Raw genomic sequence first — 17704 nt, 5'->3', positions numbered from 1 at the left:
ACAAAATAAAAAATTTGTTGGATTCCTCCCTTGCATAAAGGTCCAAGCAAATAGGGACATGGGAGCATCACAGTGATAGAGATTGGGTGTTACAACTAAACAACTAAATAATATTTTAATCCTAGAATACAATCATCTCCTTTCACCAATTCCAACCCAGTATATTGACATTCTCCTTGCTCCCTCCCTGTATCAACATGACCCACATCGTACGGCCCACAATTCACCCCTAACGAACCCCCCATTCATTTATTTTTTTTACTTATTCACTTACTTGAATAAAAAAACACTCTTTTTGCGTTAAGCTTGAGCAATATTTTAAATGCCGGTCGACATAAGTCGTATCCATCGTATCATATCGTGCCAATAAAATATCAGCATGATACAGATCCCCTGTCGATGGCACAACTCAAAATCTTATATTCTTTAAATTAATAAGTAATTTTCTCAATAAAATTTAAAAGATATGATAAAAAAATATAATAAATAATTAGAATATTTTGTTGCTAAAAAAAATAAATATTTCATGCTATTATGTGCCTGTACTGTACTGATAAATTTTCAGCACGATTTCGTGCGACAGCACTTAAATTCTTGAGTTTGAAAAATATTAAAAACTTATAATTACAAAATAATGTCATTCTTTTATATTTTCCAAGCCTTTTGTGTCCGTTTAGACATTCTCTGATAGTTAGTGCTCAGATTCGCGAATAAATATTTAAAAATGAGATCAGATAATGGATACATCACATGCGCTATAAATAATTATAAAATGCGCACATTCCAACTCACTAATTGGTGGATACTTTACTATTTTTTATTTATGCAATCTCTTTAATGAGATTATTATGGTAGTTGATATCTCTACCTCTCCCATTTATGTCACATAATTTTCACACTTTAATTATGCTTCTTTTCTTTACTTATTTATTATAGAATATTTTGATGTAATTTTAAATTTAGAAACAAAAAAAAAAGTAATTTTAAGACTCAAAAAAATTAATGAAGCTCTAACTACTTGGAATAATTTAATGTAATACCTTTTAATAGCATTTTTTAGCTAACATAATAATTACTAAATTTATGTGTTCTAAGTAACTCGAATATTTTTCCAATTATTAAAATACTATTATTATTATTATGTTACTAAAATAACGTACAGAAACTACATGTGGGTATGATATTACTTGCTCTCTTTTTTTTTTTGCACATATAACCTCCAAAAATACATATATAATTTTTTCTTATTTATTTATTTACATATTTTTTTTCTCACTCTGAGACTATTTTCTGAAAACGATAAATGATCAATCGTTTCAGAAAAATATCTGAGACGAAAAAGAAAATTTTTTTTTTAAATATAAATTAGATAGGATTATTTTGTAAATTATAAAATTTTAGATACTTAGTTTGTAAAAAAAGTCCGTCCTTTTCCTTCCTTACAACACTTTTATTAGAGGGAGAGAAAGAGCAGTAGAGAGAGAAAGTGAGGAGAGAGAAAGAGCAGTAGAGAGAGAAAGTAGAGAGAGAGAGAGAGTGTTGGATATCGTTTGCGTGTGTCAGAGCTTCGGTTACTGCTCTTGGTCACTAGTCGCTGTTACCCAAACCCTAGAGAGAGAGAGTGCGAGGAGAGAGAGAGAGAGAGAGAGAGGGAGAAACCTCGCTTTCTCTCTAGAGAGAGACAAGCTTTGGAGAGGAAGAGAGGGAGAGCGAGAGAGAGAGAGGGAGTGTGGGTGGATCGATCATGGTTTGGGTGGTTTCAGCGGAATCGGAGAGATCGATCGGTGCTTAATACTTATTCCTGTTCGTGTTCTCTTTCCCCTTTATTCCATGGCTTTTTTGTGGGGCACACGGAATGAGGTGAGTGGGGTTTTTACCCAAATCTTTGTGGAGAATCGCCCTATCGGTTGATTTTAGCATCTGGGTTTTGGGAAAGGTGGCGCCTTTTTGTTGGTTTCGATCTCCATTGCTGCACAAATCGAAGGTTGGTAATTTCCCACTTTTTCTCTCTCTTTTCTTTTTTAAATTTTGGTTTTGGATTAGTGCAGTGATTTGATCCAATTTGGGATCTGTTGATGCTTTTTGTTCGGCTTTTGATCTGGGTTTCTGCTCAAATTTTTCCTTTTTAATCCCTTTTGCGATCTCTATCAGATCAAAATCTCGCATGTTCTTGTGTGATTGGTGTGTTTATTTCATGTGGTGCAGTTGTTCCCAAAGTGGCATCTGAAAACTATTTCTGTGGTGGCTTAGAATTTGTAATTAGATTTTCAATACAATATACTTGTTTGTGAACTGTGATTGATCGATTAGCCCTACTGTCTTTCATTTTTTTCTGCGTAATTAAGTTATTTTTGGTAGCAGAATAATAAAGTGAAAATTTTGCATTGAATTAATCATGGATGGATCATGTAGTGGTAGGTGGATGTAAAGTGTTTGGTGATGTACAGGGTGTCAATCCATTATTTGAATCAGTATTAAAAGATTTGTGGATTTAATTATTAATAATTATACCTATATACACTTTGGTGAGAGTGGGTGTTATTTTAGTAAGCTAAAAGACCATGGTATTGTTTTATTTGTTTCTTTAACCTTCCAATCATGTGGGATTTGTGTAGAAATGAATTTTGACTTGATCCGATCCCGTTGTGGTATATTTAGCTCCTCAGAGAACAAAACTATTATCAGCATAGTTTTCTTGTTGCATTAGTTGTGTCAGATGCTGCAATTCGAACTGAAAAATTCTAATTTTGTTAATTCCTGTTGTTTCTATTTATCTGATGATGTTGTTTTAAACTCTATCTCCATTTGTCTAGATTAATGCATTTTATTAGTGATATCACAAATGGCTTCTCTCGTCCCCGGCGTCCTTCTCAAGCTTCTCCAACACATGAACACGGACGTCAAGGTCGCGGGGGAGCACCGCTCCTCCCTCCTCCAGGTCGTCAGCATCGTCCCCGCCCTCGCAGGTGGCGATCTCTTCGCCAACAAGGGGTTCTACCTTAAAGTATCTGATTCGTCCCACGCCACTTACGTATCTCTCCCCGATGAGCACAATGATCTCATCCTTAGTGATAAGATCCAGTTAGGGCAATTCATCCATGTGGACCGCCTCGAGGCAGCCTCACCCGTCCCCATCCTGAGGGGCGTCCGGCCGGTCCCTGGCCGTCACCCCTGCGTCGGCAACCCAGAAGATCTCGTGGCTACCAGCTCGTCAGGGTTAGGGTTTCTGGGTAGTAAGAAGTCGCAGCCGCCCAACGGCGTGAAGGATAATTCAGGCCCGTCGTTGGAAAAGGATAAGAGCAAGTTGGACAAACCAACCGGATCTATTAAAACTAAGGTGTCGGAAAAGGAAAAAGCTTCGTTTAGTAAGTCGAGCTTGTTGCTACCGAAACAAGCATTAAATGGAAGAGTGGATAAGAAGGACTCTACTAATGCAAGAATAAAATCGACGATTTCTAGGTCGATACCATCATCACCAACTAGTGTTTATTCTTTGCCGGCAGCATTCGAGAGATTCTCCAATGAAATGAAGCAGCAACCGAAAGCCAAAGGGTTAGAGAAGGCGGCGTCTTCAAAGGTGGGTCTGTTGGAGAAGGCGGCCTCTGTTTTGAAGGTCACGACAGCTGGCAGGAAGTCGACTTCGGGGAACTTACTAGGAAATTTGGTGCCGAGCATTGAATTCGGATCCAAAGCCTTGAGAAGAAGCTGGGAGGGCAATATGGAGACGAAAGGAAGGGATAGTCATAAATTGAAGCCGGCAAAAGTTGAGCACAAATCTGAGACTCGGAGCACTTTAGTAAGTTGATTTAAATTTTGGATATGTTCTGATTGACGATTTATATATTCGAATTTAATTGCTCTCTTTGTCTGTATAATTAGAGTTTGTCAAACAAGGAGCAGTGCTCTCTTTGCTTTTCTCAGTTTCTAAATTTTGTTAAACAGTTTTTTGTTTTTAGCTAAAAGTTAATTAATTTGTAATAATTGAAGTTTTTGCCTTATTAGTGTTAATAAATGTTAGATCATGATTGAGAAACATGGTTTCAATCTTGACTGAGTTGAAACATTTGGGTCTTCTAGAGTAAGTACCGACAGTTTTTGGGTTGGAAATTTTCTGAAACTGAAAATAGAAATGAGAAAAGAGAAAGGAAAAAAATCATTTCCTAGAGAAATTTTGGAAAATTTAGTGCCCTTTTTGTTCTCTCTGTTCAAACATTCTATGATCATTAAATTGGTTTTTTCCTAGGAGGCTGTCTAACACCACGTGCAGGGTCGAAATATCTTGGAGGCCAATTATTGAATTAATAGTATGGATTTAAGTGCCGTGGCACGGGGTTGTGCCGTGGCACGGGGTCGTGCCGGAAACTTGCCGGCACGGTGCCTCCTAGGACGTGCCGATGCGTGCCGGTCACAAAAAACACATGTGTGCCGACACATAATGGCATGAAATATTTATTTTCTTTAGCAACAAAATATTCTAACAGTTTATTATATATCTTTATCAAATCTTTTGAACTTTATTGAGAAAATTACTTACTAATTTGAATAATAGAGGTTTTTGAGTTGTGCCATCGGCATGGAGGCTGTATCGTGCTGATATCTTTTTGGTATGATATGACACGGTAGATCCAGCCTTTTGCCGACGGGCATTTAAATCCTTGATTAATAGTTTCTTTAGTCTTTTTTTTTTCCCTGTACAATTTCAATCTGCACGCTTGTTTCTATACATACAATAATCTTCTCTTGTCATTTAAGGTAGTCTTTGATTTCATCTGGTTTGTTAAAAAATCCAACTCATCATGTCATTATTTCACCTTGCAGGCTCCTCGACGAAAACCACCTACAGATGAGAAGCTCCCGCATAAGGAGGACAACAAAGTTCAATCGCATTCAAAGAAAAGCACTTCAAATTCATCTTCAGAAGACCCAGACAAACTAACTAAAAGACCATCCATCATAAAGAGGAACTCAGAGAGTTCAAACAGTGGAAATCTTGCTAACCTAGTCAAGGTTGTCCCTTCCAGTAAAAGATTGACAGACAGTAGCATATCGTGGGCGTCACTTCCGCCGTCTTTAACTAAGCTAGGGAAGGTATAATTAAATACTATCTTGTAGTTGCTGATTAGTCAATTCGGAGCTATCGTGCATGTTCCTGATTCATTTTTTTAAAAATTCTTTTAGGAGCTTCTACGGTACAGGGATGCTGCACAAGCAGCTGCTATTGAAGCAATGCAAGAAGCCTCTGCCACAGAGAGTTTGGTTCGATGTTTGAGGTACTTTTCATTATGAACTTAATTCTCATACCTTTTATGCTTCAGAAATCATACATTCCTTTATTACATGTCCAATATCTTCGTGGGAACTCCAAAATCCCCACTTTGTCTCATTAAACCAGTAATCTTCAGAAACTCCCTTTGTAGTATAGCCCATCTGCACTTTGCCACCCTTTCAGTGACAGGTTGTTACAAAAATCCAAAATAGTAACCACAGGTGGGGCCAAGCAGTACACTATAAAGTAGGGTACCAAAGTGCGAAAGGGTTAGGCCACAAGTGGGTAAAGTTTTCCATAATGTACCTTTTATGCATACTTGGTAAATCTCTCTATTACTTATGTTTTTAGTCTATATGCAAGCTTCTTTCAGTAAATTTTTATTATTTAATTCACCCTCGGTTACGTGTCCTTACACAATCTATTTTTTTCTATCAAGGTAAAATGACTGATGCAAAATTTCAACTTTTCCCTGTAATAGACATTTGGTAACTTTTGAGTGAACTTCCATTTGCAACACTGCAGCTGTCATTGAACTAATGTTTAGTGTTTTCTATTTATTTACTGAAATCTTCCTTTGATCAATTCCTTGGCACATCAATATTTTCTGAAATCAATATTCGGACATTTGTGTTGAAAATCCATGTGATTAGGTATGATAATTGTGAATGATTATTAGTATTAGTGGTAGAGAAACAATTGTTTTTTTTTTTTTTCGGAGAATTGTGATTCTCTTATCTTTCTCCTTGTTCGTTTTTATCCGTATTTGAGTTAAACTATCATTTGATTGATTTATCTCTGCAAACTGTGTTAACTAGGCAATTTGGCATGCATTAGTATGTTGAATTTATGTTGTAATTTTCCTTTGACAGTATGTATGTGGAGGTAAGCTCTGGCGCAAAAGAGGAGAACCCGCAACCCGCAGTGGAACAATTCCTGGCCCTCCACGCCTCCCTCTCCCGTGCTGCCCGTGTAACTGATTCCCTCTCCAAGACCACCATGGTAACCGGACCGGACCCTGCCCCTGATGGTAGTCCAACCCCGGAGGAAGCGCTCGTGATCTCCAGCGAGACTCGTCGCCGTGCAACTGCCTGGGTCAATGCAGCCCTCGCCACTGACCTCTCCACCTTCTCCCTCTACAATCTCAAGCTACCACAGCTGCCTCCCTCCGCCATGGTAACACCGTTAGCAGTGGTCCTGGAGGACCCGTCAAAGGCTACGAAGGCTTCTAAGGCATCCCCACAAGCCAAGTCGCGGGCAGGGGTGGCACCGAAGGGCAAGGGGAGGGGGCAGGCAACTGCCGTCACCACTGCTACAGCGCCAGAGTGGGAGCGAGGCGGAGGGCTCGAGGAAGGGACAGAGCTGGCTCAGGTGCTGGGGGAGGAGGCGCAGGGGTGGTTCTTACGGTTTATGGAGCGGTTCTTGGACACGAACACCGCAGCAGCAGCAGCTGTGCCGCCCGACCGGGAGCACATCGCCGGGATACTGTCGCAGCTGAAGAAGGTGAATGACTGGCTCGGAGGGATTGCACGGCGGAGTGAAGAGGAAGAGTCAGCGTCAGCAACATCAATCGAAGGTGAGGAGGCCGCAGAGGGCAGCAGCAGCGGTGGTAGTGGAGTGCCAACGGAGACTATCGAGCGGCTAAGGAAAAAGATCTACGAATACCTCCTCGCTCACGTGGATTCCGCTGCAGTCGCGCTTGGCGGCGCCGGGCCTCCGCCGCCGCCACCGCAGGGCGGAGACCGGAAGGTGAGGAAGTGAAGATGGCGGGAAATGGAAATCTCAACGATCGGCAGTTACTGCGGTTACGTGGCAGGTTACTAGCGGCTGGATCTGATGTAGTAAAATCGTGTGGGTTGTGTTTGTATGTTGTTGCGTCCCATCTCTTCTACTCAAAAGATGTGGGGACGTAGTGGAAGGTTTCAGGTTTTCAGGTTTTCTTTCTTTTGCTTTTAGATTGGTGAAAGATTGGATCAAGGGTTGTGATTTGTTGCGGTGAGGGATATTTTAACATCAACTTTTCTTTTCTTTTTCTTTTGACAACTAAAGAGAGGGTTCATTTTCTGTGACATGTATGAATTGTATTTTTCGTATTGAGAAATTTAATGAAGATGAAAGGAAAAATTACGGAGATTCAGCTTATTCTCAAATCACTGTTATGTTTCAGATTGGTTTTTCCTGTAAGTATTTTGTTAAAATGCTGTTAAAAGTAAGAACATAACTACCATATATCCTATAAATATGACAAAAGAAGCTTTTGAAATCTCTCTTGTTTGGCTCTGTTCGTTGCTTTCACTTCTAATTACAATTATCTTTGCTATAATATTTTTACAATTTTTTTTGTATAATATTTGTATCATATATTTGAGTGTGTCATGTAATACTGATGCATATCGATCGTAAAAAATATATATACATGTATCGGCATATGATGACATAAAACTCATCAATATAAGATCGTATTATGCCGACATTTTGTTGATATGGGTACGATGTATACGATTGGTGACGATGAACATTTATTTTTTTTAAAAAATATAAGAGGTTATTTTTGTCATTTAGCCTGTTCATAGATGAACACAACACAACTTGTTTGTTCATTTCAGAAGAGTGGATCCAAACTCCAAAATCCCCTCTTTGTCACTACTTTGTAGCACTCACCACTCACCCAGGGGCAAAATCGTCATTAAACACATCGATAATAAATTAATCCAATAAATAAATAAATAAATAATTGCGCGTGTTGTGAATCGCGATGAGTTCGAGGCCCCTTTGGTTCTCCTGCCAACAACAACAACCCAAGTGGAGAGCTCCACCTCGGTCTCTCTCTCTCGCGCGGCCCCAATGCTCTCCAAAACCTGCTCGTTAATGGCGTCCTTGCCCTGCTCCTCACCTAGGGTTTGCGCTCTCGCTCTCTCCCTCTCTCGCTCTTCAATTTGATGTCGATTTTGTGTGATCTGTGGCTGTAGCCCTTGTGAACTTGTTTTGGGAAAAGGTATCTGCTTGGATCGAACAGTATGTTAGGAATTTGGGAGTTTTGGTTGGGATTTTGGTGGCCATGGGAGGGGGTATTGGATTTGGTGAGAAGATACGGAGTTTCTTTTAATTTGATGAATTGGTTGGATCTAGGGTCAGTTATTGGTTGATTGTGGTGAATTTGATTTGATTTCTCAATAGGTTGGTTAGGTGTGTTTTTTTAAAATTTGTTATGTAACGGAGCGATGGTGCTCCGGGAATTTAATTAACTTGCTGATCACACAGGAGGATTAATTTGAGCCATGTTTTGCTGATGTTAGGGGATGCGAACATGATTGGATTGAAGGGAGAGATTTGAGAATTATGAAGTGAAGTTTGTGTCGTCTCATTTTGGTCTTAAGATTTTGGATGAAGTAGAACAATCTCGAAAATTTCATTTATTAATAGAGATTTTGGATTGCTTCGCAGACCGTTAGCAATGATCACCTACATTCTAAATTTGCAAAGTATGAAACAAATAAAAAATTTACCAGAATTTAGTTTGATAGGGACATCTGTTCTGATTACATTTCTTACAATGTTGAAGTCCAAAAATTATTCAAGTCACCCTTTTTGAAATATTAAGAGTTTGAAACATTACCATTCGCCTTTTGATCATCACAAAGGTAAACATACTGTTATTCTGAAACTGACGGATTGACTGATTAAACCACGAAGTTTGATTTTCAAAGTGAATATTTTCAGAGGTCAATAGCCTGATTAATATTCGAAATGAATGAAAAACATTGACCTCTCTTTTGACTTTTCTAGGATAAATCATAAGTTAGTTGGTTCTAATAAATGTTATTTCTTTAGAGATGCTATTGTAGGCGGTGTTCTAAAATATTTCCTAATATATAAATATTTTTCTTGAGTCACTTCCAGTCAGTGAATGGTTATTAATTTTTAACCAATTTAATTGCATTCCATCATTTTATTGTCTACATCCTTATCCTTTGCTTTCTCATAATAGATGATTTAGTTGATAATCTTCCTAGTTCTCTTATGACATCTTTGGTTTTATTTCTTCTATATACATAACAACAAGAGTACTGCTTTCAGGTGAGAGGGAAACCATCTATGTGGCCGAGTGTGAGAAAGGACTGGTTTGGGAAGAATTTGTTATATGGTTTTGGGAGCCTATTACTGAGACCTTTGAGAACTCTGCATGGAGTTGGTAATTTATTCGGTGCAGCCCGGTCTATGTGTAACATTACAAATGTGGCATCCTCATTGCAAATTGAACTGGTGAGTATTGTAATCTCAAATCTCAAAAATCTTTTTTTTTTTTAATTATCTGTTTCCTTTGTGTGTTCTCTTAGAGTTGATACCACTGATTATTTCCCCATATGTCAACAACAAATACTAACTCAGTGTGCTGGAATTGATGTTTTAACCATTTATGCACAAGAATTTCATATCAGAATTGTTCCCTTATTTTTTTTTGTTTCTCCCCAGAGCTCATGTTATTTTTAAAGGTTAAAAACTGAGCTTTGATAATTTTATTCCAGTATTGTCATCTTATTTTTGGTGTTTGGAGTTATTGTCTCTCAATGCTTCTATGAATTTCCTTTCTCAAAGAGCAAGAGAATTTCTTAAGTCTTTTATGGAAGTTGTATTTTAACCAACTGCATATTGTTAGATAAAATCTTAAGGGCTTTCTTAACCTTCATTTCTCTTAACTACTAAGAGTATAGCTAAGGGCAAAAATAAAATGCCAAATATACTGTAGAGTGATTCTTTTACTTGACTTTCTTATTAGCTTGATGGTGCTTCGCTCATCTGCTAAGTATACAAATGCATGTATTCCCCTATGCAAGGTAATACTGCATCCTTGTATTTGGCTTCATGCATTGATATTTAAAATCATTGGGAACCAATAATTTTAGGAGGATCACATCCTGATCTTATATTTAATGGTAGTATGCATGTGTCTGCAATTGTATATAGCCTATCAACCTAATTCATCCTCTTGTTAGAAAACTCCTTTAATATTCAGTCTTCGCATGTTTTTAGCCCTCTCTACCAGCAACTGATGACATATCTGTCCTGTATTCTTTTTCAGGTGCCATGCCTCCAAGATAATTACGCTTATCTTCTCCATGATGTTGATACAGGGACGGTTGGAGTTGTGGACCCTTCTGAAGCTGTACCAGTTATAAATGCACTCCAACGGAAGAATCAGAATTTGACATACATACTAAACACTCACCACCATTATGATCATACTGGTGGCAACTTGGAACTAAAAGCTAGATATGGAGCAAAGGTGCTGTGATTCATTTGTTATATCTTTTTATGAAACAAGACCGAAAATGATAAATTGAACTTATATCTCTATATGTGCCTTGTCATATCCACTTCTGTGAAAATTAAAAGTGTGATTTTTGGGGATATTTGAACATATATATTTATTTTATTTTATTTTGTAACTGAGAGGATTATACAACAACTTGTTAAACTCTAGTCATTTTTCAACTTTGGCGATTGAACGAGTTTATGTATGAAATAAAATGGTTTAGACTTATGCACTCACACTTCTATCCAACACTTAGAACATTCAAATAATAATCAGGCTATACAATAAGGGATTTTCTGAAGTTCTCCCTAAATTTATTAGATGATAGGCTACTTGCAGAACATATTAAGAGTAAATTCGGTATTCTGAAATTTCTTGAAATTAGTTATGTTTTAAGAGCATTCAAACAATAGATAGTATATGAACAAGCGTATGGCGAGCAAGATAATTTAAGTTGTATTTAGAAGACGAAAGATTGAAGCATTTCTTCATCATTCGGCCATAATATGTTTGCACTGGTGCTGATGCCGATTAGCAATGTTGGTACTGATGCTGATTACCAGCGTGAACATGTTTCGAACTGCCTGCATAGGTCTAGAAAACAAGGCAATTGAGTCATATGATGTTGCTGAATTTCACAATTCCACGTAATTAATCTGCTTTACTGCCTTGCTTATTGCCAATACATATCTGCTACATATCTGTGTTTTTTTCTTATAAAACTGAAAACTTATTCATCCTATAAAAGAAAGAAATGTTATGTAGTTCTAGTTATATTTGGCTGTTTGTGTATCTTACAATTGTCTGTACTTTCATCAATTGAACATAGGTTATTGGTTCGGGGAAGGATAAAGATAGAATTCCTGGAATTGACATAGCTCTTCATGATGGCGAAACGTGGATGTTTGCACGTCATCAGGTGCTTGTAATGGAAACTCCTGGGCATACACGAGGTCAAACTCAAGATTTTAAAGATAATAGGAGTTTCTATTCTCTTGTGCAGAACATTGTCTATACATTACCAAAATAAATAAAAATATCGTAGTTTCTTAATCTTGAGCGTCAAATCATTACTTGAAATCTTTGTAGTGAAAGAGTTTTTTGCTTATTCCAAAACTAGGAGGTTTTTTTATCAAAGTTTATTTGCAAATTTGCTGCTGGAACTGGATCTACACATGTGCAGTGATTATTTTGTCCAACAGTAGATTAATCATCCACTCCTTCCAATTTTTTAGTTTGTTTTCTGAATGTTCGGCTTGCTCATCTATGATTTTAAAAGCTCGATCTCACTAATAAGAAGAAATTTGGGTATTTTATTCACTACACTGTTGCATAACCATATAACTTATTGCACATAATTCTTAGCAACCTATCCATGCATCTTTCCATCTGCATTTGGACAGTTGCATGTTCATATTTCTACTGTTTTCTAGTACCATCCTGCATTTGCCAAACAATATGGAAGAAACTCATTACAATATACAGTTATGCAGAGATGTTTGGTCAAATTCCTCAATTATTATCAGGCTGGTGCAAGAAAACAAGAGGCAGAAAGTCCATTGTGTGAAATATGAGCTTAATGACAATATGTTAATAACTATTATGTTACCTTGAAGCTTTCAGTTCATCTAATTATTTTTTCTGCTGCATGTCAAACAGGTCACGTGAGCTATTATTTTCCTGGATGTGGAGCAGTATTTACAGGGGATACCTTGTTTAGCTTGTCATGTGGCAAACTATTCGAAGGAAACCCAGAACAGGTTACCTTTACTGGATATAACTATTTGCAATTTGAATCATTTTGTGATGGTAAAACTCCTTGGTACTCATTCTATTAGAAAAATGGCTATTTGCATGACAGTAGGTAGTTAGGACCATGAAAGCGCCTAGGCAGCAGGAATAAAGTAATGAATTGCATACTCTTGGTTGTTTGGAATAGTAGTTCCTAGTATGTCCTATATCATATTGCCTGGGATAGTAGTTTCTACTTGACTCATGAGTTAGTGACAATGAGGATCAGGGGAAAGAAATTGAGAAAGTGAAAGAGAGAAAGTATGCTATGTGAATGTATTTGATTTTGTTTTTGCCTCCATTTCATATCATGGGAACCAAACATCTATTTTTCTTTCTGCAGATGCTCTCCTCTCTTCGAAAGATCATGTCTTTGCCAGACGATACTAACATATATTGTGGGCATGAGTATACACTGGTAGATATATCTTCTTTTTGAGTTGAATAAACCAATTTATTTATTAATTTATTTTTAACTGAAGTTTCAATATCTCTTGACAGAGTAATTCGAAGTTTGCGCTGTCCATAGAACCCGAAAATGAAGAACTCCAAGAATATGCAGCACAGGTAGCTCATCTCCGCAGCAAGAAACAGCCAACGGTATTAGCCAGACTTCTGAAACTTTTTTGTAGTTTCATGATAACTTTGTATGATGATCTTTTCAACTATAAAATATCAACTCACGCACATCCTTTTTTGTGGAAACACTTCAGATATCATCGGCAGTACAGCCCAATTTTACTTTGCTTATCCTGTTGTTAAAGTCGTAAAATTTTGCTGCCCTGTTGCTTCTGTTCCAGTTGCCTTTTGGGACTTGAGAGTAAAATGCCATGAAAATTGAATATGTTAATTACTTGGCTGATTGGACCACTATAAGGAAAATGCATACCATTAAGCAATCAAAACTCAAATTTACAGCTTCTCAAAAAACACCTAATTCTCAGATGTCCATTTTTATCGGCATCTGATGCTGGTCGGAACTGGCCACTGGAACAACGAACTTAGGATGGTAAAGAATTACAACTTTTAGTCTGAACCACTGTGCGATAAAGTAAAATCAGGGTCACCTCAAGGGGTTTTTTTGAAGTTTCTTTTTTCTTCTTCTGTTGCAACCAGGGATTATATTCAGTGAATACAGAAAGTCGAGAAAACTAGAGGCATTTTTTTCCCCATCAGTTCATATCGTCTAGTACATGATTTTCTTCTGGTATTGTAGATTCCAACAACACTGAAGAGGGAAAAACAGTGTAATCCATTCTTGCGCACATCCAGTCCAGAAATCCGGCAGAATTTGAGAATTCCAGCAACCGCCAGTGACGCGCAAGCCTTGGGCGTGATCAGACAAGCAAAGGATAACTTTTGATACACTTTTTACAGGGGTCTATCAATACACAAGTTTGTAATACCTCTTTTACATTAGATAAATGCTATCATGTATGTAGTTATGGTCATCATAATCTATAAGTGCGGATAGATTTACACAGATGAGAACTTCAGAGATTATTCTTCTTGATTTGGGAGCGTTATTCTTTATTCGCGGAGTGAATAATAAATAGATCGATTTGTTTGCTTGTTCTGTTTCCACTGATATTATCGAAAAAGAATGTTGTGTGTAGGAAGTTCTTAGAACTTGTGCTTTCTCGATATCACCTATCTAATATTCAAATCATGTCATGAGTCATGCAATTGTTTAAGCCAACAAGAGTGCATGAACAAGGAAATAGGAAACAGGTTTCAGATGGTTTTGCATCATTTGGATGTTCAAAGTTAACTTAGTTGTACCTCTATTACACTGTAACCTAACTACTCCAATTGTTGATTCAAAAAACTTGGGATTTCAAAGTACATAGGGTAAGAAATTCAAATGTTTCCAATATTGTATGAAATAACCTTTTCAGAAAAGCCTCTTCTTAGTATTAAAATATAACACAGCAAAATGAATTTGCAAATTTGTATATAATGAAAAAGCTAAACAGTATTTCTACCACCTACAAAGTGCTACATTTTCATAAATTTTTTTTTTTTCCTTTTTTCCTTTTGCTCTGGCCTGTCTTGATCACTGATTATGTTGCGTAAACTTTCGATAATGTTTCAATAATGTATTTTCTGTTTAGATTCTTGATATTTCATAAAACCCAGAAAATAACTGAAATGGTGAATTACATGCCTGATATAATAAATAAACAAGCTGCTTCTGGTAATTACAATTAGAATTACCCCAAAAAAAAAAAAGAAAAGAAGAAGAAATTCGTTAATCTAAAAGCATGATGAAGAATCTAAAACCATCAAGAATCTAAACAGAAGATAATAATACAACATAAACCAAAAAAACAAAAGAGAAGATGATTATCACCTATTTTGGCGAATTAAATCCGTGTTAAAATTCTGAGAGATTACAATTGGCCTCATGAACATATATATATACCCAAGCAAGCACACAAATGAGGTGATTTCAAATATCAGGACATGGTAAACTGATTACGAAACTTATACGAGTCCCGCACCTCTATCGGGCAATATATCCATCTGCAAAGTTCTACCATTTCCGGACGAAACAAAGCCCACCGTAGGAAATGAAGGATCCGTCACTGGCTCGATCTCAATAAAGCTCAAGTCGATTGCTCCGGTACGCTTTAGGCTCAATACAAACACCAGAACGATCCATCCGAGCATCGTAACGGCCCAGTAGTTATTCATCCCGTGAATCAAACCCCAAGCTATCGAATAACCGACAACAATTCCCGACAAGTGGCCGATGAAACTTGCTTGCGGGACAATTATGGACGTAAACACCAGCGACTCGAAGGGCGCGAAGCTAATCGGCAGAGAAAGAACTCCAAAAAGGTTCAGCTTTGACGACGGCTGCTTCACGGCGAGAATCGTCATCCACCCGAACACGACGCAAGAGTAACCGACCGCGGTCACTCTCCTGAAATACTCTAACTTGAACTTCTGAATCAAAATGTGGTACGCCCCGAGAACCAGAACCCCCGACAGCACTACGAGGACGAGAGTGTAATGGAGATAGAATTCCACGCCGAGGCCCATGTGGCCCAATTGTTCGACGACTCCGAGGCTCCAAAGGGCACTCATGTTGAAGAGCAAATGGAGCACGCTGATATGCGAGAAAGCGGAGGTAATGATTCTCCAGTAGTGGCCTGCTATCGCCGTCTCGTAGCTCAAACCGACATTGGCGTAGCCGATGTTCTTCTTCTGAATGTAGAACCAAATTGCGGTGCATAACCCTATGATGCTACTACTAGCTGGTTTCTGCAAAATCTCATAGATGAGTGGCTTCCCCATCTCTCTTACAAGCCACAAAAACTTAAATTTTTTCCTTTTTTTTAGGGGGTGGGGGCAAACACCTCCTAAAACTCCCAAATTGGATTCAGCAACACAATCTATCCAGAGATATTACAATGGATTTTTCCCAATCAACGCGAGCACCAAATTGATCACGAAATGGGATCACTTCAGAGCTCCAAATTGCCAAATCGGCGAGCAATGAATCCTACATTTCCAAAATCCCCAATTCAGCAGCAACTCAATCAGCAACAAGATAATCCAACTCAAAAAACAAAAGTTTGGGTCTTGATTTTTCACATAGTGATCCAAAATCGTACACAAATCTTATCCTCAACTAATAAACTAATTGAGGATGATCGGGGAGCAGAAATTTATCATATTGATGCCCAAAAATTGATCTTTTTTATAAAAAAAATTGATATTTTTTCATAGACTCAAACTTGTGAAAACAAAAAAAAAAAAAAACAAGAAAAATTAAAAAAGCGGGCGATCGAAGAACAGCAAAACCAATCTAACGAGTAACATTGTGTGAACAAACAATTAGGGTTTACACTGGATAAGAAATCAAAAAGGGCAAATTTGGGGATTTTGAGATCTCTAGCACCTTTTCCCACTCGCGATCCTGCTGCTTCAGGAGACATATCTGCTACACCCGCTACGTTTGGAATCAGGAGGAGTTCGCTTCACGGAAAAGCTCTCTCTCTCTCTCTCTCTCTCTCTCTCTATTTCATCGCCTTTCTCTCTCTAAAAAAAAAACTATTTTGGAATTTTCTAGTAATTTCGGACATTTTCCGATTCGGACGAACGGGTCGGCGAGATTCGACCGGATCCGGCAGGTCTTATCGGGTCGGGTTCTCTGCGGCAAGCGGTACATCCGGTTTAATTTATTAAAAAAATTAAGGAAAAACTTCCAATACCATATTGTGGTTTCATATATTCTCACTTTACTACCCTCCGATTTAAAGTGCATCAATTTAGTGTCATGTGGTTTTCATTTTTATCTTTTTATTATTAATTTCACTAATTTTTTTTGTTAAATCAGTGATAAAGTTAAAATTAAAGGGTACTAAAGTGAATCTTTGATAAATCTAGATGGGATATTTAAAGTTTTTTGTATATAATTTAACGAAATATTAATGAAAAAGCTAACGAAAAAATAAAAATGAAACCACAGGACACTAACTGGATACACTTTAAATCACAGAATATTAAAGTGAGAAAGTGCGAAATTACAGGATTGGTATTTGAAGTTTACCCAAAAATTAATGATATTGGATAATTCGCAGTACCAAAGAAGTTCTTTCTTAGTTATGCTTGCGCGGGTGTGACCCGATTAGAAGTGAGCAAATATCACCCGACCCATACTATCCGGCCCATTTTTTTTTCCGCTTTTCCCGGTTCGGCCTGTTCCGGTCCAGCCCAGCCCGTTTCGTCCACAAGGGCTTGGGTTGTAAATTCTTAGGCCTTAGCTGATCCGAAACCCGACCCAACTCCGACCAAAACTATCCATTTTAGAATTAATTTCATATAGGTCCCTACAAATATAATAACGACAAATATATCTCTACAAAGTTTAACTTTCATATATTGTTCCTTCAAAAGTCCTAATGTTTTCAAATTTGTCATGCTGTTAGAATCCGTTAAAAAAATTTAGTTAAACATAGGTTAAATATTTAACCTCGATTAGTTTTTAATTTTTTTACCCCTTTATATTATACTGTTATTTTATATTACATACTGTTATGACTTTTGAAGGGATATCTTTGTGATAATAAAATTAAAAATAAAAATAATTCTCTAACAGTAATAAACCAAAAGGACATATTTGAAAATATCAGAACTTTTGTAGGAGCAATATATGAAAGTTGAATTTTATAGAGATATATTTGTCATTTGCTATGTTTGCAGGGCGCTGTATGAAATTAACCTATTTTTTTTAAACCCTAAATTTTGAATCAACTCCAACAAAAGTTCATGCACTTAAAACCCAAAATTTAAACTCAAATTTAAATCCTTTTTTTTTTTGA

General features: G+C 37.3%; 3 protein-coding genes across 4 annotated transcripts; 2 read left to right on the top strand and 1 right to left on the bottom strand.

The window, feature by feature from the left end:
* On the top strand, positions 1469-7416 carry LOC109708498. Its single transcript, XM_020230273.1, has 5 exons — positions 1469-1984; positions 2814-3796; positions 4819-5088; positions 5179-5270; positions 6139-7416. The coding sequence occupies exons 2-5, from the start codon at positions 2843-2845 to the stop codon at positions 7025-7027; spliced, it is 2205 nt and encodes a 734-aa protein (XP_020085862.1). The 5' UTR covers positions 1469-1984; positions 2814-2842; the 3' UTR covers positions 7028-7416.
* On the top strand, positions 8007-13955 carry LOC109708507 (probable hydroxyacylglutathione hydrolase 2, chloroplastic). Its single transcript, XM_020230286.1, has 8 exons — positions 8007-8164; positions 9344-9529; positions 10347-10550; positions 11410-11533; positions 12240-12340; positions 12715-12789; positions 12873-12971; positions 13588-13955. The coding sequence occupies exons 1-8, from the start codon at positions 8111-8113 to the stop codon at positions 13732-13734; spliced, it is 990 nt and encodes a 329-aa protein (XP_020085875.1). The 5' UTR covers positions 8007-8110; the 3' UTR covers positions 13735-13955.
* On the bottom strand, positions 14666-16413 carry LOC109722687 (RHOMBOID-like protein 13). 2 transcript variants are annotated; one of them, XM_020250809.1, is made up of 2 exons: positions 16282-16413; positions 14666-15939 (listed from the first exon to the last, which is right to left on the bottom strand). In XM_020250809.1, exon 2 carries the CDS (start codon positions 15672-15674, stop codon positions 14859-14861), a length of 816 nt encoding a protein of 271 aa, XP_020106398.1. In that variant the 5' UTR covers positions 15675-15939; positions 16282-16413; the 3' UTR covers positions 14666-14858. The 2 variants fall into 2 exon arrangements, with proteins under 2 accessions (XP_020106398.1, XP_020106391.1); XM_020250802.1 differs by having other exon boundaries at positions 14666-15882.

The sequence above is a fragment of the Ananas comosus genome, linkage group 1 (assembly GCF_001540865.1).
Source record: "Ananas comosus cultivar F153 linkage group 1, ASM154086v1, whole genome shotgun sequence".
Lineage (NCBI taxonomy): Eukaryota > Viridiplantae > Streptophyta > Magnoliopsida > Poales > Bromeliaceae > Ananas > Ananas comosus.
This window is presented reverse-complemented; position numbering and strand designations above follow the sequence as displayed.